Here is a 26,409-nt window from a genome sequence, read left to right as displayed (position 1 = left end):
CATGCTTAGCTTTTCTTACCTACTGCTTTAATGCAAATGGTTCGAGTAAGGTTATAAATCCTCCCAGTATCCTCATATGTCACAATACATGTATAGTTTCCTTGGAACGGCAGTGACATAGTTAAAAATAATAAATCAGGTCCTTTAACATCTCGGTCATAAAAACCATCAACGGCTGCACAGTTCTAATATAAAAAAATAAAATACGAAAGCACTGAAATAACCGCACTACTTCCACATCACAAAACAGACTTCTGTTTACAAACCACAAATCAACATTTATTTTTCAGTCTTAAAATAAAAACAAAGTTTTAGAGATTATTAGGCCATGTACCAGTTCAACAAAAGGATTTGGGTAAAGAAATATGAAAGTTTAAATTGATATTTTATAGTCTGCAAGCTTAAAGCTTAAATGTAATTTCATCTGGACTTAGACATTAGATTAGATTTGAATAGAGTAAAATAAGCTACCATTTGAAAGAAAATCCCACAAGGAAGTATGACCTATGTATAACATTTTCAAGAAGGTAGGAATAATAAGCAGAATTAATCAAGCAGCACAAGAAAATTATATTGTTATTAGATATTGGAAAAGGTTTCCATTGGGAGACTTGCTTCATTTACTTGACCTCTAGAACTCAGTTTAACTATTGACAGAAGTAGCTGCATATCCATAGCTACTGTGCATACTGTGGAGAACCAGCCAATCTTGTCTCAATCTGAGCAGTACCTCTGTTGTGTGATTATATCTGTTCTCCTTTCTCCTGGGAGTGATTCAGGAGTTTACAAGGGGCATTCCCAACATGGTTGGGGTACATTATATCTTTGAGTGATTTTTAGTGCAGATTATACCAAGGGCTGTATATTTGGAATTTTAATCAAATGGAAAAAAATATTGGAACAAGATACTTGTTACCAAACAAGGCATATTTTATCAGCACAACAACAGGCAGTTTTTGCATAAAATCACATATTAAGACATAGTTAACATTTTCCATAAAAAAAAAAAGAAAACTGCAACACCACCAGACCATATTCCACCTGGTTTCAAATATTACCTAAACCGGAGATGGAGTTTCATGAGGGCACTGTAACTTGAACATATATTCATTCATGTATTAGAGAACCATAGCTCATTAACATGTAGGCTTCAGTCCTTTATATCAGTGTCCATAAATTCTCCATAATCATAAGTCAATGAGTTTCACAAAGAATCTCACTTCCTCAGGACTGGTTGGGTAGGCGTTGCTGTAGAGTGCAGAATACAAAACTGATTCAATTTTACATTTTAGAATACATACATTATCGATAGCATCACACTACATATCAATAAATAAATCAAGCTTTCCTGATCAGAACGTGTGAGGAGGTGGATGGTTAAAATAGGTCCCAGGGCGGATCACAGAAGCACAATGAGGGGAGAGGGAACCACCCTGGAGAGGCTTGGACGGTGGACCTTACTGATGATGGATTGTGTGAACGGCCCCTGGTTGTATTAGTGGTTACTCTTTGGGGAATGGGCATGTGAGGATGGCTCTATCCCTGATGCAGTTAATCCAGTGCTATGAAAGTTAAAATGTATTTATTGAAGGGGTATTTTATAGAGTTATCACCATATAGTTGTCTATTTATATATTTTTTCGTTTCTTGCCTACAGAGTTACCGATTTATCTGTCACTAGGGTTGAGCTAGTCCTATTGTCAGTTACCTCTATACATTTGATCCTTTTATTGCCATTTTTAGATATTTGCTACATTGTGGACATATCCATATATATTTTTAGACCATGGGCTTTGACATTTTCTTGGGGTGAGTTGTTTATGAGAACTTAAAGTTCAATGTTTAAGGGCAAGTTCTTACCACATGATTTTGTTAAGGTAAATGCTGGTTTTCCTTTACTTGATAGAGAGGCTTTCGAGTCTGTGTATACAAGGTCAATCTATCTGGCCGTCTGGGTCCTCGCCCTGCGGTGGTTCCGGCTTCCCTCATTGTGCTCCTGTGGTCCGCCCCTGGGACCTATTTTAACCATCCACCTCCTCTTGTGGACATGTTCTGATTAGGAAATCTTGATGTATTTATTGATATATAGTGTAATGCTATTGGTAATGTATATATTCTAAGATGAAAAATAAAATCAATTTTGTATTCCACACTCTACAGCAACACCTACCCAACCAGTCCTGAGGAAATGAGATTCTTTGTGAAACTCATTGAATTATAAGTATGGAGAATCTATGGACACTGATATAAAGGACTGAAGTCTACATGTTGATGAGCTATGGTTCTCTAATACATGAATGAATATATGTTCAAGTTACAGTACCCGTTTGAAACTTCATCTCAGGGTTGGGCAATATTTGATATCAGACGGAAAATGGTCCAGCGGTGTTGCAGTTTTCTTATTTTTTATGGAAAATTTGAATTTGTTCTTAATAAAATATGTGATTTTATACTAAAACTGCTTATCGCTGTACCAATAAAATCCATCTTTTTGTTTTAACTAGTATTTTGTTTCAATATTTTTTTGTTTAGAGTTTGGATGTGGTATGGCGAGGATCTGTATGTTATATAATAAAATGAAATTACGCAACAGGAGTCTTTCCTTTTTTTTCCTCATTATATGATGGATTTTAGGTTGACAGAGTGAGCACCTTGATATGGTATTTGAAAATGGAGGACTATGGAGTGTTACTAGATCTTATTTTTCTTAACTTTGTACAACTGCCTTTAATAAAAGCCTCCCTCCCCCTGAATGCATCCCACTAGGACATATATTTACCTTTAGCCCCGGTCCAAGAATATGTATTGTGTGGCCCAGTTTTGAACTGCTCAGGCTTTCCCTCAAAAATGTTTGCTTCATAATTCACATGCAAACAGAGGCCTGAATAATTCCTATGGGAAAGTCAATAATGGCAGCCTCCAGAGGTTGCTTGAAGCACAGCTTTCCTGTACAAATGAATGGGTCTGTAGCATGCATGGGCAGTACAGAATGACCATTTTTAGGGAGAAAGACTTTGCAGCTCCAAGCAGGGCCACACAATGAAGATTGATGGATTGGACTGAAAGAAAGTGTTTGTCGTAATGGGAAGCACTAGTGGGAATGTATTAGGACAATTGTTCATAGGTAAAGTTGTCCTTTTCATAGATTGCTAACCTTAAAGTAGAACTATAGGCAGACCATGTTTTTTTTAACATTTTGGATAGAGCAAGGGTTATAACCCCTGTCAGATTTTTTTCCAACATCCGAGTCCCATTACAGATATTTCCCTTCACTTTCTTTCCCATAGTCAAACAGGAAGTGAGAGGAAATCCCTGCAAATTAGGGGATTTTTTTGGGGACCCCCAGGTTAGCAGAACTAGTGTCTCCATTGGAAGATTTCCCCCTCTATTACCTTTCTAAGAACAACCCATAATTAGGGATTTTCTTTTCTTTCACTGATAATGGTAAACAGGACATATAGAGTGAGTCTCCTTAATTGGGGAACAGACAGCAATAAAAACTGGCAAGTGTTCTAATCCATTTGCACTCTATCCAAAATTAAAAAAAAAGAAAAAATGTCTTTATTTATACTTTAAGCTGTATCAATTTTGCATTTGGCAACACGCAGTGTTGGGCATATACAGCTGGCCAATCCTGTTCTGTTTAAATGCTATTGATTAGTAGATAAAAACTGCTAAAATAAAAACAGCTGTAGAGAGATAGATAGATAGATAGATAGATAGATAGATAGGCAGCACAGTGGGTAAATGGTTAGCATTTCCACCTGCCAGTACAAGGGTTGTTGGTTCAAATCCCAAACACAGCACACCTGCCTGGAGTTTGTGTGTTCTCCCTGTGCCTGCGTGGGTTTCCTCTGGGTACTCCAGTTTCCTCCCATACTCCAAAAACATGCTGTTAGGTTAACTGGATCCTGCCTACATTGGCCCTAGTATGTGTATGTATGAATGTGAGTTAGCGACCTTAGATTGTACACTTCTTGAGGGTTAGGGACTAACGTGAATGTACAATATATATGTAAAGCACTATGTAAATTGATGGCACTATACAAGTACCTGAAATAAATACATACACGCTGTATATAAAAATACAATTGTTTTTATATATACATAACTAGAATAAACAAAGCTTTTCTAAATGTGCAGGGAATTTAGCTATAGAAGTTAAAGAAAGTGGAAATAAAGTGCAAGCAAAGCTTGTGAGAACACAAGCAGAACCCATGCCATACTCTTTATGACTACCATGACTGGTCTACACTATTTTTCTTATATATCATGACCTAGAACAACTCAAGCATAGGGAAAAACATTGCTCTCTACAGCAAAATGTCAGATGGAAACTTTTATTTTGCTCTAGAAAAATGCTAACCAATGATCTGATTCAAATGATATTTTCATTTGCACCAGTTTTTACAAACCCCAATCTAGTTGGGTGGATTAATATTCTTAAACGTGCTCTGGCAGAGGTACCTCAGATGAAAATTAGACTGCTGTTAATAAACACAGCCAAAAGGAAACATGACTTCTGAGTAGATGCCAAATTTACACAACTTGCCTCTAACAAAATGTCCCATCCGTTGGGTTTTACATAACCTACATGCCTTTCCTGAATCAGAGCACTCACCATCCAAGGGGAAGTATTGCTACCAAGACTTGGGAGCATGTGGCTGGTGTATAACATCATACTCCACAGAAGTGACTTCACAGAAGTGCGAACAATAAGCAGGAAGACTTCAAACAATGTTCATTGGAAATTGTGCACAACCGAGCTCATAATGAGAGTTTCAGGTAAACAGCATTATAGCATGGCATATATTACCATGAATATTTAACCCACTGGGTTTTAAGTTCACCCTCCTTTCAATGAACCATAACACTGACCACACCTATAGCTTACCTGGCCTAATGAGCAGAGATTAAAGGATCTGGTCTGCAGGTGAAAAGCACGGGAATGATCTAGTATAAATAGGAGACCTTCAGGCTGTCCAACCTAGAAAATGTATGCAAACAAGCCTCTACATTTATAAAAAAAAGGCTTCTGAGTAATGCCATTTTTGCACGGCAGGCCTTTAGATTGTCATCAAAATGCTATTCATTCTTTTTAACTCCCTATCTCCTCCTCTGCCTCTCTGCTGTGGTTGACAAATCTGTGGCAGTAAGCAAATATAGAGAGATCATCATACACATCTTATTTTGTGACTTTTTCTCTAAACTGCACAATAATCCTGGTCAGGATGCTACACTTTATGAATATATTTTGAAATTCAGAACATAGGGAATGCTGCTTAACAACAGAATGCTAATCTACATGAAGAACGACATTCTGACTGGAAATAACAAAGCTTGTCATGCAGAGTAATCCTCTTAGACATTGTGTTTATGCCTTATTTGTTATGTGAATAATATCATTAGTAGAATTACGGGTTTACAAATGGATTGGCATACTGCACTGCACCCAGAAAAGGGATATTATGGCTGCAAACGGAAGCTTGTAAATTATACACAACCCATACAGAATAACAACATATTGAGCAACATTTATCAAATCGTCTTTCATAAGAACAGTGTGTGCTGCCTTACAGCAATCACATTTAAACCTGAAGGAAAATGGCAACGGGAGAGGGTCTGAATTTAACTACTTATAAGGGAAAATACAGGTTTATATATTAAAGCACATTGTGTTTTCTGAGTACAGTGGGAACATGCACAATTACTAAAAGAGAAACATGAAAATCAAAATATCTTGTGCCCCAGATAAGGGGTGATAGGAATCTTTATTATTCATTATAATGTTCATTATTAAAATATAAACTATAAAAAGTGGACAACTTTGGCATCCTTAGGCCACTATCAAGGTGTTGTTTGGAAACATTTTACCCATTCCAATTTGATCCCTATATAAAACTAGTTTTAAATTTGACCTCAACTCAAAAAGGGAAGATTTACTATGCTTAAGGGAGCATCTAGAAATGTTAATTGTGCCTAAACATTACAATGAAAATTGTATCTTTTGTCTAGAATTCCTCCTGAAAAACAGTAGTGTTTCCTGGCATATGGACACTCCTCTGCCTACAGGCTCATCATGTGATCTAATGCTGGGTATAAACCATCAGTTTTTTTTTGTTCAGCCCAGTGGGCTGAAGAAAAAAAAAAAAACTGAAATGCTCGGAAGGAGCTCGCAGTACTACCTATCCGATGAAAGGGGAGCCACTGGCTGCCACCACTGATCGGATGCCAATGGGAAGCTGATTTTCCAGCATGCCTGGTCGACAGAAGCTGACCTTTCACCTGGCTTCTGTCGGACAGGCTTGTGTACACACGGGCCAAAAATTGGCCGGCCCGTGTCTACAAGACCTAAGGCACTGCTGTCTTGCTAGTCTGGGGAGATTTGGAGCGAGATTTGCAGATATCACTACTATGCTGATAACTGGAGGCTCTGGCAGAGGAAGCAAAGCTCTGCCACTACACAATTCAGAACAGGGCATTGTAAGTCAGCAATAGGAAAGATGAGATATAGGAATACCACAGGCAATGTTGGTGATTAGTCATTTGCCTTCTGCTTGCTTTTTTTGGGCATAACTTCCAGAACTCTGTTCCTGTTTAGCATTGACACTATGGGGTTGATTTACTATAACTGGAGAGTGCAAAATCTGGTGCAGCTGTGAACGGTAGCAAATCAGCGTCTAACTTGTTCACAAAAAAACACTGGAAGCGGATTGGCTTCTATGCAGAGCCAGATTTTGCACTTTCCAGGTTTAGTAAATCAACCCCTATAGGTCTCTGCCTTTAAATATGTACATGCATGCATATGAGTGTTGAAGAATGCAGTGTATTATGGCAATTTTATTTTTTAACATCTTTTATATCTATATTATATATCTATTGGCTCATCTGTGTAAGTAATGTATTTAGCAGTAGAAATCAATTGTGTAGCTTGCCCTTACCATGTACCACTTCACAATAGGTGTTACATTGGCAGGAAAATAGCCATTCGTATCTGGACAAGTCAAAATATAGCGTTCTCCCAGCGGTAAAAACCTCTCCTCTGACGCTTTGGCCGTACTAATACATGAATTCTGATCTTTTCGGAATACCTCCAGGGGAAAAGCAACTTTGCTGCAAAAGGTGGTGTTCCTGGGGGGAAAAAAGCACATGTTTCAGATAACACATATATTGCTCTGTATTTTCATCTGGAGCATTGATACACAGTTTAATAAAGTTTAGTAGCTATGGTATAAAAGCAATAACTTCTCCCAGGTACCTTGAAGATTAAAAATGGAATATCAAATCAATACGAATCTGTACAAGTTTACCAGATTGCAAAAACAATTCCCTTTATTGCATCAGCAGAGAATTTTATAATTCTACCCTGTCAAAACCTGCAGAATAATATTTTACACACTGGACTGAAAACAAAGAGCTGACCCTTGTAAAAGGAGTATGAAAGATGATTATGGTAGAGGCTACAGTGTAGAGATAGGCAGTAAACATTAGAAGGAACATCTTGTACTTTATTGCTACTACCATGTATCTTTAGGAATAATTTGTGTTTAAAGTGTATGAACGCCTCTAAACAAATAAAACAACGAAACATTTATGATTCACAGATTCACACACAACGCCTGCACATACTAAGCTACACTAAAGCCGGCCATAGATGGATCAAAATTCGGCCTGTTCTGTGGGGACCCGACAATTTTCTATCCATCTATGGGCAGGCTGGTTGAACAGAATTTGATCTCTCGGTCAACTTCTGTACAACCAGCCTGTCGAGCTTTTTTCACTCGGTCAGTGTCACCGGCTATAGCAACACTGATCATTGTTTTCCCCAAGGATTCATGGTCTCCCCGCTGCCAGAATACAATAGCTCTGTGGGAGGGATTCCCCCATCAACACCGATTGCGTTGATGGGGGAATCAAACCTTTTTTTTTTTTTTCATTCAACCCTCTGGTTAAAAGAAAAAAAAAAAAAAAGGCATCATCTATGGTCTGCTTAAGCGGTTACTGAGTGATACAAACCTACTATACATCTCAGGATCAGAAAATGCCATGAAACATTTGAATAATGTTAGCAATTAACCCCCAAAACAATAATAAAATATATTGCAGCTTACTAATTCTTAGATATAGTGGCTGCTTTAGTATTCTTTTTTTTAGGCCCTTTTGCTTTTTTTTTTCCACTTGGTGTACCAGCCAGTAAATCTGTTGTTTTTCGACTCCCTTTAACACACCAAGCTGTCCAGCAAAAGTGGCAGTTAGAGGACCGAGAAAAACAGTGACGGATGCTTACAAAGGTCAGCTTGTATTCATTTATATAAAACCTTTATCCCAAAATATTAAAAAAAACTGTTGCTGTAACTTTTAAAAAGTTTTTAGCTGGAGTTTAGCTTTCTTTTGTTAGTCAAGTCCATCTAAATCTGTTAGGGCGTCTAACACCAACCTCACCCCAGAATGATAATGGTTCCAAAGGTGTCTCCACGTTTCCTACAAGCGGAATGGAGACACTTCTAGTAAGTGTGCTACTGGCCAGGTCACTTAAGAAACTAAAACAACCCCCCTCACCCTGGAAAAAAAAAAAAAAGAAAAATGCAGCTACCACATTATCACTGACTGTTAACCACTTCCCGTCTGGCCCATGTATATAAATGGCTGGACAGGAGCAGTGCAGGGGCGGGTGGCTGTTTATAAACGGCCTCCCTGCTCCCTGCTTGTGCGCGCTCCCTGGGAGCGCGCAGCACTGTGATCCGGTGCCCGCTGTGTCCTCCGGACACAGTGGAACACTGATCGTTGTACGGGACCTCTGTGTGAGGTCCCGATCATGTGATCACTGATTGGCCAATCAGTGATCACATGAAGAGTAGTAAGAAAGATGTCACTTCTGACTACGTATGAAATCTGTGAATGATCACAGAGGTCACATGGTACAAGGCTATTCACAACAGCCTTGTACCATGTGACAAGCTGTGACCAATTACAGCTCACACAGTATTTCTCAATGGCTGCAAGAATGCAGCCAGAGAGAAGGAGAAATGATTGCTTTTACAGCCTTTATGGGTGTAAAAGCAATCAGTGTAAAAAAAATATATTCATCACCCCCCACAAGTAGTACAGTGTCACTGTGGTGACACTATACTGCTAGTGTGACAATATGTAAAAAAACAAAACAAATAATCATAAAAAAAATAAAATAAAAATGTAAAAACAAAATTTTGAAAAATTATAATTTTTGGTTATAAACTAATTTGGGTTATTTTTTTTTTACTAAAAAGATAGATGAATACATTTTGGCCAAGATTGATGAAGAAAGATTATTTGCAAAATTTTATAAGAAAAACTTTTTTTCAAAATGTTTGGACGTTTTCATTTATATAGCAAAGAAAAAAAATCCCAGAGGTGAATAAATACCACCAAAATAAAGTTTTATCTGTCTCAAAAAAATGCAAAAAAATTCATATGGGTACAGTGTTGCATGATCACACAATTGTCATTCAATGTGTGATAGCGCTGAAAGCTGAAAATTGGCCTGGGCAGGAAGGGGGTAAAAGTGTCCAGACAGGAAGTGGTTACAGAAAATCCCACATTTTGAGTTGTCTCCATAATAGGAATAGAGTTGAAATCTTCCAATGAAGTCACTAGTTCCAGTGCCACAGGTGACAATCAGGGATTTTCTGAGGGATTTCCTCTAACTTCCTGTTGTGGCTATGGAACAGGAAGTGAAGGGATTCTCCCTAATAGGACACAGATGTGAACCTGGCAGGTGCGATCACCTTCCCATACTTTAACTAAAATAAAGATAACAAAAAAAAAAAAAAAGAGGTTTGCTTTCAGTTCTACTTTAATATGTGCTGGCTTTCTGTGTGCATCCGATTCCTCATACGAAGGGCTTTAATCCTACACTGCTAGTCTATTGAAAAAAATAAATAAAACAGAAAACACTTGTCGTTTATGGAGTACCCTTAGCTCTAAGACTCCGCACACGAGGAAGAATTTTCTTTAAATCAGACCGCTTTATGATTATTGCTCCTGTACAATAAGACAACAGTAACTGTGTAAAACAAGAAAAATCTCTGATCCTAGAAGCCAATTTCTTTAATTGTTAAATTCTTTGTCAAATTCCCTGCCTAATGTTGTCATGACCTCACAGGAAGTGGTGAGAATCTGTGCAAAAACAACAAAGAATATGGCATTTCAGGTGTGCAATTCAACCACAAAGATTCTGCTCCAGCAAAATCTAAAGCAATGCTGTTTGCACAAGACAAACTATCACTGTGATATACTCTACTTTATTAGGTACAACCGTCCAATTACTTGGTAACACAAATTGCTAATCAGCTAATCACATGGCGGCAACTCAATGCATTTAGGCATCTAGATGTGGTGAAGACGACTTGCTGAAATTCAAACCGAGCATCACAATGGGAAGAAAGGGGATTTAAGTGGCTTTGAACGTGGTATGGTTCTTGGTGCCAAACAGGCTGGCCTGAGTATTTAACCACTTGCCGTCCGCCTGCTGTTTATAAACGGCAGGACGGTGGCACTCCAGGGGCGGGTTGCCGTTCATAAATGGCACCCGCCATTTCTAGCTGTGCGCGCTCCCTGGGAGCGCGCAGCACAGCGATCCAGTGCCCGCTGTGTCCTCTGGACAGTGAAACACCAATTGTCGGACGGGACCTCTGTACGAGGTCCCGATCATGTGATCACTGACTGGCCAATCAGTGATCACATGCAAAGTAGTAAGCAAGATGTCACTTCTGACATCATTGCTTACTACGTGTGAAATCTGTGAATGATCACAGAGGTCACATGGTCCAAGGCTATTCACAACAGCCTTGTACCATGTGACAAGCTGTGACCCATCACAGCTCACTCAGTATTTCTCAATGGCTGCAAGAATGCAGACAGAGAGAAAGAGAAATGATTGCTTTTACATCCTATATGGGTGTAAAAGAAATCACTGTAAAAAAAAAAAAATCTTCATCACCCCCACAAGTAGTACAGTGTCACCATGGTGACACTGTACTGCTAGGGTGACAGTATGTAAGAAAAAAAATTTAAAAATAATAATATTCCTAGATTGTAAGTTCGAAAGAGCAGGGCCCTCGATCCCCTCATGTTTTGCATTGTATTGGTATTGTTCTGTCACATGTTCTGTTCCCCTCTGTAATGTACAGCGCTGAGCGAACTATTGGCGCTTTATAAATACTGTATAATAATAATAATAATATAAAAAAATAAACTAAAATGTAAAAAAAATGTTTAAAAATTATAATTTTTGGTTATAAACTAATTTGGCTTATTTTTTTTCTACTAAAAATATAACGGAATACATTTTGGCCAAGATTTATGATGAAAGATTATTTATTTGCTAAATTTTATAGGAAAAACACTTTTCAAATTTTTAGGACTTTTTCATTTACATAGCAAAAAAAATAAATATCCCTGCGGTGAATAAATACCACCAAAATAAAGCTTTATCTGTCTAAAAAAAAATGGTAAAAAATTCATATGGGTACAGTATTGCATGACCGCGCAATTGTCATTCAAAGTGTGATAGTGCTGAAAGCTGAAAATAGCCCTGGTCAGGAAGGGGGTAAAAGTGTCCGGACAGGAATTGTTTAAAAAACTGCTGATCTACTTGGATTTTTACACACAACCACCCTGAGTGGTCTTCTGCTGCTGTAGTCCATCTGCTTCAAGGTTTCTAGATAAAAGATATTCACTGTAACAGTAACGTGGTAACTCAAGGGTCTTGCAGCTCCCAATAGTTCATGGGTGGAGGACAAACTGAAAAGACAAGAGGGAATAAAAAGGGAAGGGTAGATGGTAGCACAGTTAAACCTTTTATTTGGGCTAAATAAAATCGTCACACACACATTTGGCAGAACGTGCACAGGCACGCCAATAATGTATGTAGGTCGGTAAAGAGGTATGTTCCCGATTGACATCCCACCTGTTCAAGCCTGTTGTGAGGCCAATATATGTAATGGAGACGGTGATCATGCGCCTGTCAACATTGCCACAGTCAAGGCAAACCAGAGTTTGCTGATCAGCCCAAGGAACACTAGGAGATGTGCAGGGTGTATAATGATAGGTAGCGTAAACAGGCTGTGCTCACGGTTTTTCTTCGTGATTTGTCACACATTTGTGTGCATGTTTTTGTACAGCGTTTTCCAAGCGTTTTGGTATTGTTGTATTAACCAATAGAGAAAACGATCATCTGTTACATCATTTTGTATCACTCAACTCTTCCTCCTAGACTGTACGCTCTAACAGGCAGGGCCCTCTGTTTCCTCTTGTACCAAATTGTAATGTAACGGTTATGTCTGCTGTCATTTTGTAAAGTGCTGAGCAAACTGTTGGCGCTATATAAATCCTGTATAATAATAATCATTTGTTGCTATGTGTTTCTGTTTTCAGCTGCTTCAAAAATGCACCAATCTGCCTGATTTTAACCACAAAAGTAGCTCTAAACCTTTTTTGAGCTTCAGGCATTTGGCTTCAGGAGTTTTGAAGTTGAGATGAATCACCGTCATAGAGAATAAAATGATTTTTCCTCCCTGAGCGTTTTGGAGCTTCGAGCTACAAAATGCTCAGGTGTGAATGGGGCCCAAGTGTCCCAGCATACTCTGGTTTGCTGGCACTGCAAAAGTGTTGATAGGTGTAGGATCACACCTCCATTACATGTCAGCCTTACAGCACAAGTGGGACACCAATCGGAATACAGAGAACATACATCTTCACTGACTACATGCAATATTGGTTTGCTTGTGCACTTTCTGCCAAATGTGAGTGTGATGACTATTTTTTATTTAGGCTGAATAAAAGGTTTAACTGCATTACGGTCTGCCATTTCCTTTTTCTTCTCTCTTTCCTTTTCAGTTTGTCCACCACCTATGGACTATGGAAGCTGCAAGAACCTTCAGTTACCAAGTTACTGTTACAGTGTAAGAATAACTTTCGGTCTATTTATGGAATGGAGCTAGTTCAGTGTGATTTTTTTTTTTTATTAGCACAGCACTACAGTTTTTCATTTATGATGGATGTGCCTGTGCATGTTCTGTCAACTTTGACTGTGATGATTTCATTCTTTATTTAGTCACAATAAAGAGTTTAACTGCACTTCCCTTTTTCTTCCCTGTTATTTTTTTTTCAATTTTCAAACTTGTTTGTTCAGGTACACTAAGAAAGATAGCAAACAAAATAATGAAAAGTTAATTAGTGCCTTTTCGAGTAAATCAAGTGTTAAAAAGGAGGTAAATAGGAATACATTTAATAAAAAAAAACCAACTTGTAATTTTTTCTTTACCCAACACCTTTGATCTATTCATGAATGAAATGGTATGTACAACTAAATAATACATAGAGATTTATTCAATGACCCTAGCAGACTATGTGCAAGTATCATTTTACACAGGATTAGCTGCATTTTGAAAGCCACTCCTGCTGTCTAATACAGAAGTAATTCCTGCTGTCATTTTGACAGCTGGAAATTGCTGGTATTAGTGCACGTGCAGGGGTAGTGAGCAGGTTGTAAGAGATGCATCATAAAAACTGTTAAAGTTTTTTTTTTTTTTTAGAACATTATTAATATTATTATACAGGATTTATATAGTGCCAACAGTTTGCTCAGCGCTTTACAATATAAAGGGAGACAATACAGCAACGATACAGTTCAATACAAGAGGGTTAGGAGGGCCCTGCTCCTTGGAGCTTACAATCTAAGAGGGAGGGGCTGGTGGTATAACAGGTAATAACTGTGGGGGATGAACTGATAGGAGGAATAGAAGATTCCGTTATTAGCTGAATGCAGGATAGGCTTCCCTGAACAGATAGGTCCTCAGAGATTGCCTAAAAGTGGGCAGATTAGGTGATAGTTGGATACATAGGGGTAGACCATTCCAGAGGATGGGGGAGGTTCTAGAGAAGCCCTGGAGTCGGGCATGAGAGGTGGAGACAAGGGAGCTAGAGAGCAGGAGGTCATGCGAGGAGCGGAGAGGATGGTTTGTGTGATATTTGGAGACAAGATTGGTTATGTAATTGGCAGCACAGTGGCTAAATGGTTAGCACTTCTGCCTGGCAGTACTAGGGTCGTTGGTTCGAATCCCAGCCACAACACCACCTGCCTGGAGTTTGCATGTTCTCCCTATGCCTGCGTGGGTTCCCTCCGGGTACTCCGGTTTCCTCCCACACTCCAAAGACATGCTGGTAGGTTAACTGGATTCTGTCTAAGTTGGCCCTAATATGTGTATGTATGAATGTAAGTTAGGGACCTTAGATTGTACACCCCTTGAGGGTTAGGGACTGATGTGAATGTACAATATATATGTGTAAATCGCTGCGTAAATTGACGGCGCTATATAAGTACCTGAAAGAAATAAAATAAATAAAATGTAATTTGGGGCAGAGTTATAAATGGCTTTATATGTTATTGTTTTGAATTTTATTCGTTGGGCAATGGGAAGCCAGTGGAGGGATTAGCAGATATGGAATGGTTAGTGAGGTGGATGACATATCTTGCATTAAAAATCCTCAGGTGGTTAAAAGCCAGATACAATGTAAACACATTCAAAGTACTTAAAAAGCACACAACCAAAAAGAACAACCAACAGTATAGACCCTAATGACCCTGTATTAAAATCCGATGCAAAACATTCTTCCAAAAAAATCTTTATTGATGCAACACACAAAATCAAAACACAGCTAAAAACCATGGTGAAATTAAGATACCCATATTATGAATATATATCAACCACAAAGGGACCAATTTCACTTACGGAGAACAGAACAGTCTGAGTATATATGGTGTGACAAGACAAAACTCTTTGAGAGGCTAGGAAAATGGAACATTCAATCCTGTGTCTGGGTTTTGCTAGACACCTGAAATCTGGAGTACACAGCTGTGAGGTGTTCATATATACTAAGGTCTGAGAATAGCTCAGGGCTCGCATTTGGAGACCGTTCTCATTGTAAGGTCTCATTGAGGGGTCAGAGGACCCAGCCAGGGGACAGAGGTCTTGCTTTCAGAAGTCCGGTCGGCTCTTATCAGGGTGTCAGTAGAACCCCCATCCATAGGCCAGAGGTGGGCTGTACAGAAGGGCGCTGTGACTCAAGGCTAGAGAGCCAAGTATCCAGGTACTGCAATTGAAGCTGAGTAAGCCAATGAGTCAGGTGGCTCGGCATTTTCCAATGTTTGTCTTTTTGCTGAAGTTGATGAAGATCCCCTGTGTGGGAAGTCATTTTGTTGTTTACTTTTTCTCTCTTTTAAATAAAAGTCCTGACTGCCATGGACTCACTAAAACGATGCATCTACCATGAGAGCTAACTACCCCATGCCACATAGGTTTTTCTATAAACTTAAATAAACACAAAAACATTTCTTTTTTCTTTTTTTAAACAGTTTTTATTAAAATTTTATACGCCGAGTACAAAAATATCTTGACATACAAATCTGTAAACCATTTCTCGTAAGAATTATGAGCACAGTACAACATTTGTAATAGGAACAAAAAACAGTGTCAGAATCGACACCAATGATACAAGGCAGTACAAAATAAGCCGAATCTCAAAAGTTAAACAATTCCCTAAGAACGGAAGCTTGGTTACGAAGGCCTGAACAAGAACATCTCTATCAAAAACACAGTTGATTAAGAGTGTTGTGTGGGCTAGGAATCATCAGAAGGAGCATGTGCTCCATTGTGAGACGAGAAAAGGTAGCTGTGGGGTGGGGCTACAAGAGGAGTTGGGCACTCGGAGTTTACCCAACATTATGGCTAGTTGAGCTTTGAGATACCAAGCTGAATATCAGAAAGGTTCCATATGAGTGGCTAATTCAGCAGGAGTAAAGGAATGTTCCATGAAGCGCTGCCATCTTGAGATAAAGTGACATGTGGACGTACAATTCTGAGTAATGGTGTCTAGCTTCTTCAGATTAAATAAGGCAGTTAATGCCTGCATCACCGTTTTGAGCTGTGGCTCTGGGAGCCACTAACAAACAAATATGTATCCACTGGGGAAGAGAGTGTTAGGACTTGTCAACATCGCAGGGTGTTGATAATTGAAGAGACATAGCATAGGATCTTTGGTGAGAGAGATGTTGTAAAATTGATACTGAAAAGGCCTGAAAGGAATGTTTGGTATCATGAAAGATGGAGATAACTTTAGTAAGTCCGCTATGAGACCAATGGGTAAATGCTGCATGTTCACTTGCTGGAGGGAACATAGGGTTTCAAAGAATAGGCAGATAGGAGGATATCTGCAATGGTAGGCCAACAAGTCTCCGTATTTCCCTCCAGGTCAATACTGTGTCTCTGATCGGAGATCTCCAGGTAGGGCCTTAAAATTATAATGCAGAATGGCTGGAAGATGTAGCGGAGACACCAGGGCCTCCTCCAAAGAGTAGTTTGAGTAACATGATTTCCCAGTAATCCAATAGAGACTCTGACGAAGAAGGCAGGACAAGTTGTAAAATCTAATATTCGGCACACCTGCACCCCCCTCGCTCTTTGGGAGACTTTGCTTTTGTAATGCAATATGCTTTTTGCGCTGCCATAGAAAGGCTTGTAGAGACTTATGAATCTTCTGAAAATCAGAATGTTTTAACATAATAGTGAATGTTTGCAAAGAATACAGAAATCTCGCAAATTAAACTATTTTAAAGAGTGAAAGGGGAAGAGTCGTCCAAGCTTCCAGTTCCTGTAAAATCTTGTTGATTAGAGGAGGGTAATTTAGGTAGTAAAGAAACGATGGTTCTCTGCCTATATGAATGCCCACATACGTATTGAGTGTTTATCTATATAGGGAGAGGAAGGGATCCAACGTGCTGAGGTAGAAGAATTCAAAGGAAGGACTTTGCTCTTATCAAAATTAATTGTTAGGCTGGAGCATTTACAGTAGGTCGCAAACAGGTCCTGAAGTAGTAGTAAATCTTTGGGTGCATCTGAAGAGAACATCAATATATTGTCCGCAAAGAGAGCTGAGCAGAGAGTGTGTTCCCCAATCGTGACACCCCTGACATCGAATTAAGTAGTCTGGACAAGGGTTCAAGGGCGATGTTGAAGAGGAGGGGGGAGAGTAGGCAACCCTGCCTGGTGCCCTTGGTTAAGGGACTATCTGAGGAAATAAAGTCAGGTGTGACTAATCTAGCTGTAGGCGAAGAATACATGTGCCGTACAAAGTCCAAAATGGGGCCCGAAATACTAAGCCTCCTCATGACCATGAAGAGCCAGGTAAAGCTTAGGTTGTCAAAGACTTTTTCAGAGTCTTAGGATATAAGTGCCAGATCAAGCGGTGGGTGGTTTTTAGCATATTCCAGGGCTAACAGTACTTAGCGAATATTAAGCGTTGCCGGGCGACCCGTGAGAAACCAGGATTGAGCTGAATGTAATATGTCAGGGAGCAATAGGGCCAACCTGGACGCCACGATTTTTGAGATTATTTTGGAGTCTACATTAATTAGAGAAACAGTGGGTCTTTCGCCTTCTTAGCTATGAGCTTAATGTGTGCCTGGGAGCCAGTTGGGCGATATGGGACATCCTCCCACATTGTCTTATAAATGTGATGCAGAGTGTCTGGGATGAATTCTGAAGTCAATTTATAGAATTCTGCACTAAGACCGCCATGTCCAGGAGCTTTAGCTGAGGATAGATGCTTGATAGTGGCACAAATGTTGTCCAGTGTAATGGAAGCATTTAAGGCTTTAACTGGGATCCAGAGAGCTTAGGCAGATTTATAGAGGCTAGAAAGTCCTCAGCGGCTCTAGAGTCGATTGGGTCCTCTGAATACAAGGAAGTGTAGTAGGACGTGAGAAGGTCATTAATATCAGAGGACACTGCCAGTGGGAGACCGGAGCGCAGAGATATGAGTAGGGGTACGAGGGCCCGCACCAAGTCATGCTAACATCTTTCCCGCCTTCTTGCCATATCTATAAAATTTTAATGTGGAAAGGGCCCATTTAGCTGCTTCCTGGTGTTCAGCCCAATAATCAAAGGCTCGTTTAACAAATTGCCAATTCAGCTTGTTCATGTGGGTGCAGTTAAGGGAGAGCACAATATGTGCCTGACGAAGAGATTCGCTAGATTGTTAGTAAACTAGTTGGGATCTATTTTTAAATTGCATGGTATAGGAGATTATACGCCCTCTGAGGAACACATTTTTAGTTTCCTGAAATAGGTTAGGATTGGGTAAGTAAACTCCATTTGAGTCTGCAAATTCCTGCCATGCCGCGTAGAAATGAGACTCCCCCCTAAAAGGGGGAGGGAAGGGGAGGGGGAGGGAAGGGGGGGGGGGAGATGGAAGAGAGGCAAAAGTGGGAAGAAAACCTGAGAACCCTCTTCACCTACCCAAGGGGATAGGTGTGCAGGATCATTCACCACAGGGGAGGCATGTAGCAAAAACAAGGACCATTCAGTAGCCACTATAGGATGAAGTACAATAGACCTTGAGAGAGCATATAAAAACAAGGAAAACCATTACATAGAATCGGCAGGTCAGTGAGTAACGCAACAGTCTTCGGCCCGACCAAAGCGCACCCGTTAATGAGGTGGTTTTTGAGGACTCGGCTGGTTCTGGAAGGGCACAGAATTTCCCCTTGATGGGGAGGAGGAAGACGGTGCAGAAGAAGGAATTTGATCCATGGCTGCTTCAGGGACGTTATTGAGATAATGCTCAGCTTCTGAGGGCAAGGTGAAAGATAGCCTGTCTCCGTCCGCTGCTTGGATATGGAGGACAGCAGGAAATACCAGAGTGAATTTAACCTGCTTGTTATAAAGAGTGGAGCAAATTGCAGAAAAGGCCTTGCGTTGGCGCAAAGCCTCCATTGAGTAGTCCGCGAACAAAAGCAGTTGGTGCCCGTCTACGTATAAAGCATGTGTGCATCGAAATTTTTGAAGGATGGCCTGTTTATCAGCATAGTTCAGGTAGCATACAATCACTGGCCTAGGTTTAGGGCGAGAATCGAATGGCAGGCCAATACGGTGGCCCTCAACCGCACAAAGATATTGCAGGCCTAGTTGCTTTGGAATGGACGTAGAACATACGTTAACCAATATGTAGGGAGTATACGTCTTGGGCAGGCCTATGATGCGCAGATTGTTCCGCTGTGAGTGGTTTTCAAGATTGTCTACCTTATCCTGATCGCTTTGAACCGCAGTGAGTCTGGCTACTGCGGCAGAAACAGCCAATGAATCGTCTTCAGTGGAGAAGATCCTATTTTCCATCTGAGTAATGCGCTGAGCCTGGACATGGACATCGTTATGAAGCTGCTCTAGCCCTTTAAGAACTGCACTATCAATCGCCGCCATGAGTAGGTGTGAGGAGATCCATGACTACATGGGCAATGCCCGCTGGTGAGGCAGGATCCAGAGGCTGGAAAGCTGAGGGCTGTGGCTGAAGAGAATTCGTCTGATCCCCTGTGTCAGCATGTGTGCTGGGAGCGGCTGCCATCTTGGCTGCAGTGGCCACTGTGTCCCCCTGTGACAGGCTGGAGACAGAAGAGGAGCAGGCGTGGGACCGCTCTAAAAAGCGATCCATATGGTTCCCCTAAGCCGGGGTAAGAAGGGGGGGCAGCCCCGGAACTGTAGCAGGCTTTGAATGCAGCAGTGGAGGAGGGCAGCTTTCCTCCTCTCCATGCAGTGCCAGAACCGGAAGTTGTACCCAAAAACCTTTTTTGCAAGTGTGTGCATCAATAATTCAAAAAGAAAAAAGGAAACTGCAACAAAAAAAAAATGAAAATACATTTTGTGGACAGTGAGCAGGAGGCATCTGCCAAGTAGTGTCCAAACGATTCCAGGCTGTAATTCCAATAAGAAATATGACATGGCAGACATACCTGTTTGGTACCTACCCAGTAGTGTACTTTGTAAGGAGGGAAAGCTCTGATATATACAAATCAGGCACATACAAGGTGGTATCAAAAAGTTTCGAGACTAGCTCGGTTTACAAGAAAATACTTTATCTACATTTACACACCATCACCTTCAAAATAGTCCCCTTGCACAGCAATACAGCACTCCAAGCGTTCCTGCCACTTCTGGAATGTGTCCTGGAAGTCTTCTTTTTGAAGCATGTCGAGCACCTTCTGCTATTCTTGCTGGATCTTCCATCTTTGGGAAGAGGGTGAAGCCTGCAGGAGCCAAATCTGTAGGGTGGCTGCAGAAGTGAGATCATTGCAGCCTGAGGACGAACTTGGCAGCAACGCAGCGCATGTACAAATCACATGTAAAGGATTGTCTGGACTGTTCCATATGACACACCGGCAATGGCAGCAATGTTGTGGACTGTTCTCCGACAATCATCATGCACAAGTTGCCAAATGGTTTTCACATTTTCAGGGCCCAAGCTCATTGAAGGTCTTCCTGTCGTCATCTTCCAGTCAAGTTCTTCCACTCTAGAAACATGCAGAACACCTCAAACAACTCATTGACATCATTCTGCAAGTTTACGGCAATGCTGCAATGAGTCTCTGTGGCAGATTCCCCCAGTTTCACACAGAATTTCACGTTTGCTCTCTGTTCTAACTTGCTGTCCATGATGACATAGTAGATATGGTAACACATGTGGTCACATGTGGTCAGAATAGCACCAGTTGCACAGCTCCCGATGTACACAGGATGATGTCTTTTGGAACACTGATTTATGGACATCGGTGCTCCTTATAACTGCGTGTGCAGCCTTGCGCTGCCATCTGTTGCTGTGTTACAAAACTAGTCTCAAAACTTCTTGACCTTGTAGTATGCACTGATGATCTCAACCCCTTTGCGGCCGCCGAGCGGCCGCACATTTGCGTCCATGTAACTAAATACATATGTGCTGAGAGCGCGCGCCCTGCGCGCTCCCAGCACACGTGTGGTACTCACGGAAAGGTCCCAGTCCGCTCTGTCGAACGGGACCTTTCCCGATCATGTGACCGCCGTGACGCGTCATCACGGCGGTCACATGATTCCTAAACCACGCCCCAACCGCCCAGCCTCCCGGCGTCTGAATCTCTTAAAGGGCCGGGAGGCATCGCCGCGAAGGGGTTAAGATATAGGGGGTCTACTGAAAAGCAGAGTATGACAGCTGTACCTGCCAAAAAGTACTCAAATCTAGAGATGTTCACTGTATATCATCCAGTAGTTGGACACAGCAGCCATACACCAACATAGAGGTTACAAATAACAAAGTCTCCTACTAAACCATACTGTCCACATACCCAATATTAAAATTTGTACCAAAACCTGATTCGCACATTTACATAATAAAAAGCAGTGTCACATGACAGCTGGTGTCATATAGTATTGTCCACACACAAAACTACCGATGGTGGAATTCAGGGCTCTGTGACCAGGGTCCTCCCAAAAATACAGTCCCTACAATTCTGTGCATATGGATGTTTCAGGCACTGATTAAACAGCCAATATACTTTATCAAATCTGGAGAACACATCAAAAAAAGGAAAATGAACATCCACATTAAGTTAAAATATATTTAAGATAATCTGCCTTTGAACAGCTTTGCCAACAACGGCCAGGCACCCCAGGCCTTACTTCCCTTCTTTATGCAGCTTTGAATAGACGCTCGCCGCATACTTCTCTTTCATATGTCGTTCAGTGGGAGCGCGACTTGGGAGTGGCCGTGGATCCGGAGGACTGGAATAAGGCCTGGTCACTCATAGCTAAATGCTCATTTAATACAGCCACGCTGGAGGCAGCCTATAAGGTATTGTTTCGCTGGTACTGGGTTCCGGCTCGGTTGGCCCGGGCTAACCCTGCCTGTAGTGATCAATGTTTTCGGGGTTGTGGCCATCGTTTGGCCTCCTTTTCACCTTGTTCCATCTCTCCATCCGCCGGGATGCTCGGTATGCTTTGCTTCATTTCCCCATACCGGGCCTCTTGGCTCATCAGCAGAAGTCGGCTTCCTATCTGTTTTTATCGGCCACTAGAACAATTGCTCAGGCCTGGAAGAGTCCGGCTGTCCCTCTTCAGGGGGTGCGGGATCGTATGACCACTATGATGCTCAACGAACAGATGTCGAGTATCTGCAATGACTCCCAACATAAATTTTTGAAAATATGGGAGCCGTGGTTGCAATATGCCTTTCCCACACTCTCCCCGGCTAGTCTGGGGATGTAATGGCGTTCGGTATTGGCGCTCTTGGACCCCTGCCCCTTGCCCCTCTCTTTTTTTTTTTTTCTCTTTCTCTCTCTTTCTTTTTCTTCCCCTCTTTCTTCTTTTTTCATTCTCTCTCTGTTTTGGTGTGACTGGCCTGCTGCATTTAGTTGTTATAGTCAGTTACAGTAATGTTTTGTAATTTATGCGCCATTGATAGCCTCTGTGTGGGCATACCTTTTGCCCTGTTGCCTCTCTTTTATACTGTTTAAAAGTTAATAAAAACCATTGAAATAGAAAAAAAATATATATATTTAAGATGATCTTTCATATAAACACATAAAATGGCCCATGATTCCAAAGTAACAGCTTGTAAATCTTCCAAAGTCTAATAGTCCACTGCTCAAGGCTAAACGAGTATATGGGAGGAAAACAGCCCAGTCTTGGCCAGGCCCTTCCTCTGACGCAGCCAGCCAAGTCCGTTGTAAAGAGCAGCACAGGAGAAGATGAAACAATCTAGGCTATATTGTGAACATTGAATGGGTTTGTTTCTTGTGTTTACAAGCCACAACCTCCATTGCAATAAGCCATGCTAATTGTAGTGACTGTATTTTACATTATCAAGTGCTTGCTGACCTGCCACAGCATATTTACTGTGGCAGGTTGGCTTTTACAGGCATCGTAATGTACCTGTACGTCGCAGCTTTCTTCTGGGTCCGGGAACCAGAGGACTGTGCTGTCATTCACTGCAGTACAAGCCGATCAGCAGATCCTGGCAAATGATTTATGGCTGGGACCCGTTGATCAGCTGAGTGAATGACAGAAGAGAGCCCTGTGCTGGCAAACAACACCAATCTCTCTGCAGAGCGCAGCGATGTGCCTTTTTTTTAATCCCTTCAAAACAGGGAGTAAAAAAATGGCACATTGCTTGATAAAATCATCACATACTGCACACACTAAATATTGTTAGGCACACATTTGACCTCTTGATCGCCCTAGAGGTTAACCCCTTCCCAGCCATTGTCATTAGTACAGTGTTCATGTATATTATTAGCACTGATCACTGTATTAGTGTCACTGGAAGTTTGTCTGTTCCCCCCTCCCCCAGCATCAGTTAGTGTCACATTGCCTTCCACACTATTGCATAGATAAAAATTCCAGTATATGTACCATAGTTTGTAGAGGCTATAATTTTCATACAAACCAACCAATATACACCTACTAGGATTTTTTTTTTCAATCAAAGACAAGTAGCAGAATACATTTTGGCCTAAATTTATGAAGAAATTAGATTTTGGGTCTTTTTTCTTTTATATTGCAAAATAAAAAAACCCAGTGGTGATCAAATACCATCAAAAGACAGCTCTATTTCTGTGAAAAAAAGGATATAAATTTTGTTTGGGTACAGCATTGCATGACCGAACAATTACCAGTTAAAATACCTCAGTGCTAGATAGTAAAAAAAATGGCCTGGTCATGAAGGAAGTAAAATCTTCCGGAGCTCAACTGGCTAAAATTTGATGTTTGTGGTATGCAGCTCATGGTGTGATAAAGAGTTTTTTAAAAAAACATTTTTGCATATGATTGAAAGAGGGCAAGGACTCCAGAATCAGAACGGCAGCCCCAAAGTATGCACCTTAAAAAACAAGTCTATATTGGCAGCTCCCATATTTTTATCTTTTATTTGTAAGCTGTATTCAATACAACATGCCTACTGTATCAATGGGGACCACTAGACAGAGTAGGGTTTTTACAGTTTACTGTGTTCCAGATTATTTTATGCATTTATTACAGGTTTTTATATACATAGCTATATATATATATATATATATATATATATATATATATATATATATCTTTATCTATATATCTATATCTCTTTATCTATATATATATATCTATCTATCTATCTATATATTACATTCACATCAGTTCCTAACCCTCAAGGAGCATACAATCTAAGGTCCCTAACTCCCATTCATACATACACATACTAGGGCCAATTTAGACAGGATCCAATTAACCTATGGGGGGATTCTCTTTCATTTCCTGTCCTACTGACATGGCAGGAAATGAGAGCAAAGTTTCCCATAGTGAGGTTTAAATGTCACCTTTCACAGTTGTTGCCAAAGCAATTGTCCCCATTTGGTTTCCTCTCATCTCCTGCCCTGGTAACAAAGGAACAGGACACTAAAAATCTGGCAGAAGTTCTAACCCTTTCTGCTCTACTGAAAACAGTAAAAAAAAGTTTTTTTCTAGAGTCTCACTTAAACATATTTTGACAAACACTTTGTAAATAAAAGCAAACATAAGACCTATTTCAAAACAAATCCAGACTGCCATTACTCATGGTGCAAAAGCCTTGAATCTGGCTTCTTCCTGCTTAAAATGTGATAAAGACTTTCTACTGGTACTAATGCGTGTTTCCATCTTTGCTATACATTACCCACATAATTGGGATCCTGTTTGCCAACTGTCAGATCAGTAACAATTAGCTACACGGAATGCCAAAGACAAAGTCCCAATTACAATGAACCCAGCAAAGATGCATATAGTCTTTTTTCTTTGCTCAATGAAAGACTGTGATGAAAACGTTGCCCTTGTCTAACAAGGAAAAACACTGATCTGTCTAATGAGCAGTGACACATAAGCAAAGATAACAAATGCTGCCCTTTAGACAATATGTACTTCTTACTTGAAATTGCTCTATAAAACAGAACAGTCGCTGTTGTGCTGTAAATCATTCAGTGTGCGGCTTAAAAAATATTTCATTCTCTTAAGAAAGCCATAAAGCAGGCTATTTGTCAATAATTCTGATCCAGATATACTTTTTAAAATTCTCCGTTTCTCTACTCTAAAAATTCATCAAAGCACATATAAATTTTAAAGATTATATTCATGAATGTCAGCATGCTGTTAACAGCCACAAGCTGCAATTTTTCAACATTTTTTTCTAACCAGTATCTTTTTGTCAAGCTTCTGTTCTAGAAATAGAATCCATACAGCTCATTTGTTGTTGTGGGGCACAAAACATTTTCAATTGTGTTAATCTAAACACTTGACCTCTAGAAGATTTTCCCCCCATTATGACCAGGCCATGTTTTGCTATTCGCGCTGTACTACTTTAAGGCTGCATTCACACCTGAGAGTAGTGATTTACTGGCGTTTTTATTTGAGAATTTTTCAGCATTATTATAAGTGTATTACAAATGTTTTAGAAGCATTTTACAGCTTCAGGCATTTTTGTTTAGCCAATAGAAAGCACCTGAGGGAGGAAAGGGGGAGGAAATTAGGGCTGGAAAGCTGCGGTTTGAGCAGAAAACGCACAGGAAAAAATACTCGTTTTCAGGCATTTCTATTGAAGTCTGTGGGGCCAAAAACACTTACAATATACAAAAAAGAGATTTATGTACTTTTTTGAGCAACAGGTGTTTTGCTTCGGGTACATAATGCTCATATGTGAAAAGGGGCCATTGAAATTAATGGGATTTGGCTTGTTGAGCATCTTAAAGCTAGAAGCAGAAAATCGCTGAGGTGTCAATGGTGCCTCACTAACAATTGTACGGTCATGCAATCCTGTACCCAAATTAAATGTATATCTCTTTCTATATCTATCTATATATCTATCTATATATATATTGTGTGTGCTTATATATCTTTTGGCAGTACGTGATCACCACTGGGTTTACTTTTCATTATATAAGCAAAAACATTTTGAAAAAATAAACACACACACATACATTATATATATATATATATATATATATATATATATATATATATATATATATATATCTTTCTGCCAATAAAAGAAAAATTAAAAATCAAAATTTCTTATATTTTTGGTACAAAAAAACCCCCCAACAAGTGCATATTAATTGTTTTGCATGTTAGCGTCTACAAACGTAGGCATATACACTATATTGCCAAAAGTAATGGGACACTCCTCCAAATCACTGGATTCAGGTGTTCAAATCACCTTCATGGCCACAGGTGTATAAAGTCAAGCATCTAGGCATGCAGACTGCTTCTACAAACGTGTGAAAGAATGGGTTGCTCTCAGGAGCTCAGCGAATTCAGGTGTGGTACTGTGGTGAAGTGCACAGAAGTTGAAGACTGTCTGCAGAGTCAATAGCTAAAGACCTCCAAAACTGCGTGTGGCCTTTATATTAGCACAACAGTGCATAGAGAGCTTCATGGAATGGGTTTTCATGGCCGAGCAGCTGCATCCAAACCTTACATCACCAAGTGCAATGCAAAGCATTGGATGCAATGGTGTAAAGCACACCGCCACTAGAGCAGTGGAGATATGTTTTCTGGGGTGATGAAT

At 40.3% G+C, this 26,409-nt stretch overlaps 1 protein-coding gene across 2 annotated transcripts in view; it reads right to left on the bottom strand.

Moving 5' to 3' along the window:
- IL1RAP (interleukin 1 receptor accessory protein) overlaps positions 1-26,409 on the bottom strand; it is a 302,078-nt gene that overhangs the window by 63,461 nt on the left and 212,208 nt on the right. For both annotated transcript variants that reach the window (XM_089680156.1, XM_089680155.1), the window contains exons 4-5: positions 6,942-7,131; positions 20-185 (exon numbers count right to left, since the gene is read on the bottom strand). In XM_089680156.1, coding sequence (XP_089536282.1) covers positions 20-185; positions 6,942-7,131 — 356 coding nt within the window. The remainder of the gene's footprint in view (positions 1-19; positions 186-6,941; positions 7,132-26,409) is intronic.

This window comes from Staurois parvus, unplaced genomic scaffold (assembly GCF_062004578.1).
Source record: "Staurois parvus isolate SC_StPar_1 unplaced genomic scaffold, SC_StPar_1.0 ptg000235l, whole genome shotgun sequence".
In the NCBI taxonomy this organism is placed as follows: Eukaryota; Metazoa; Chordata; class Amphibia; order Anura; family Ranidae; genus Staurois; species Staurois parvus.
This window is presented reverse-complemented; position numbering and strand designations above follow the sequence as displayed.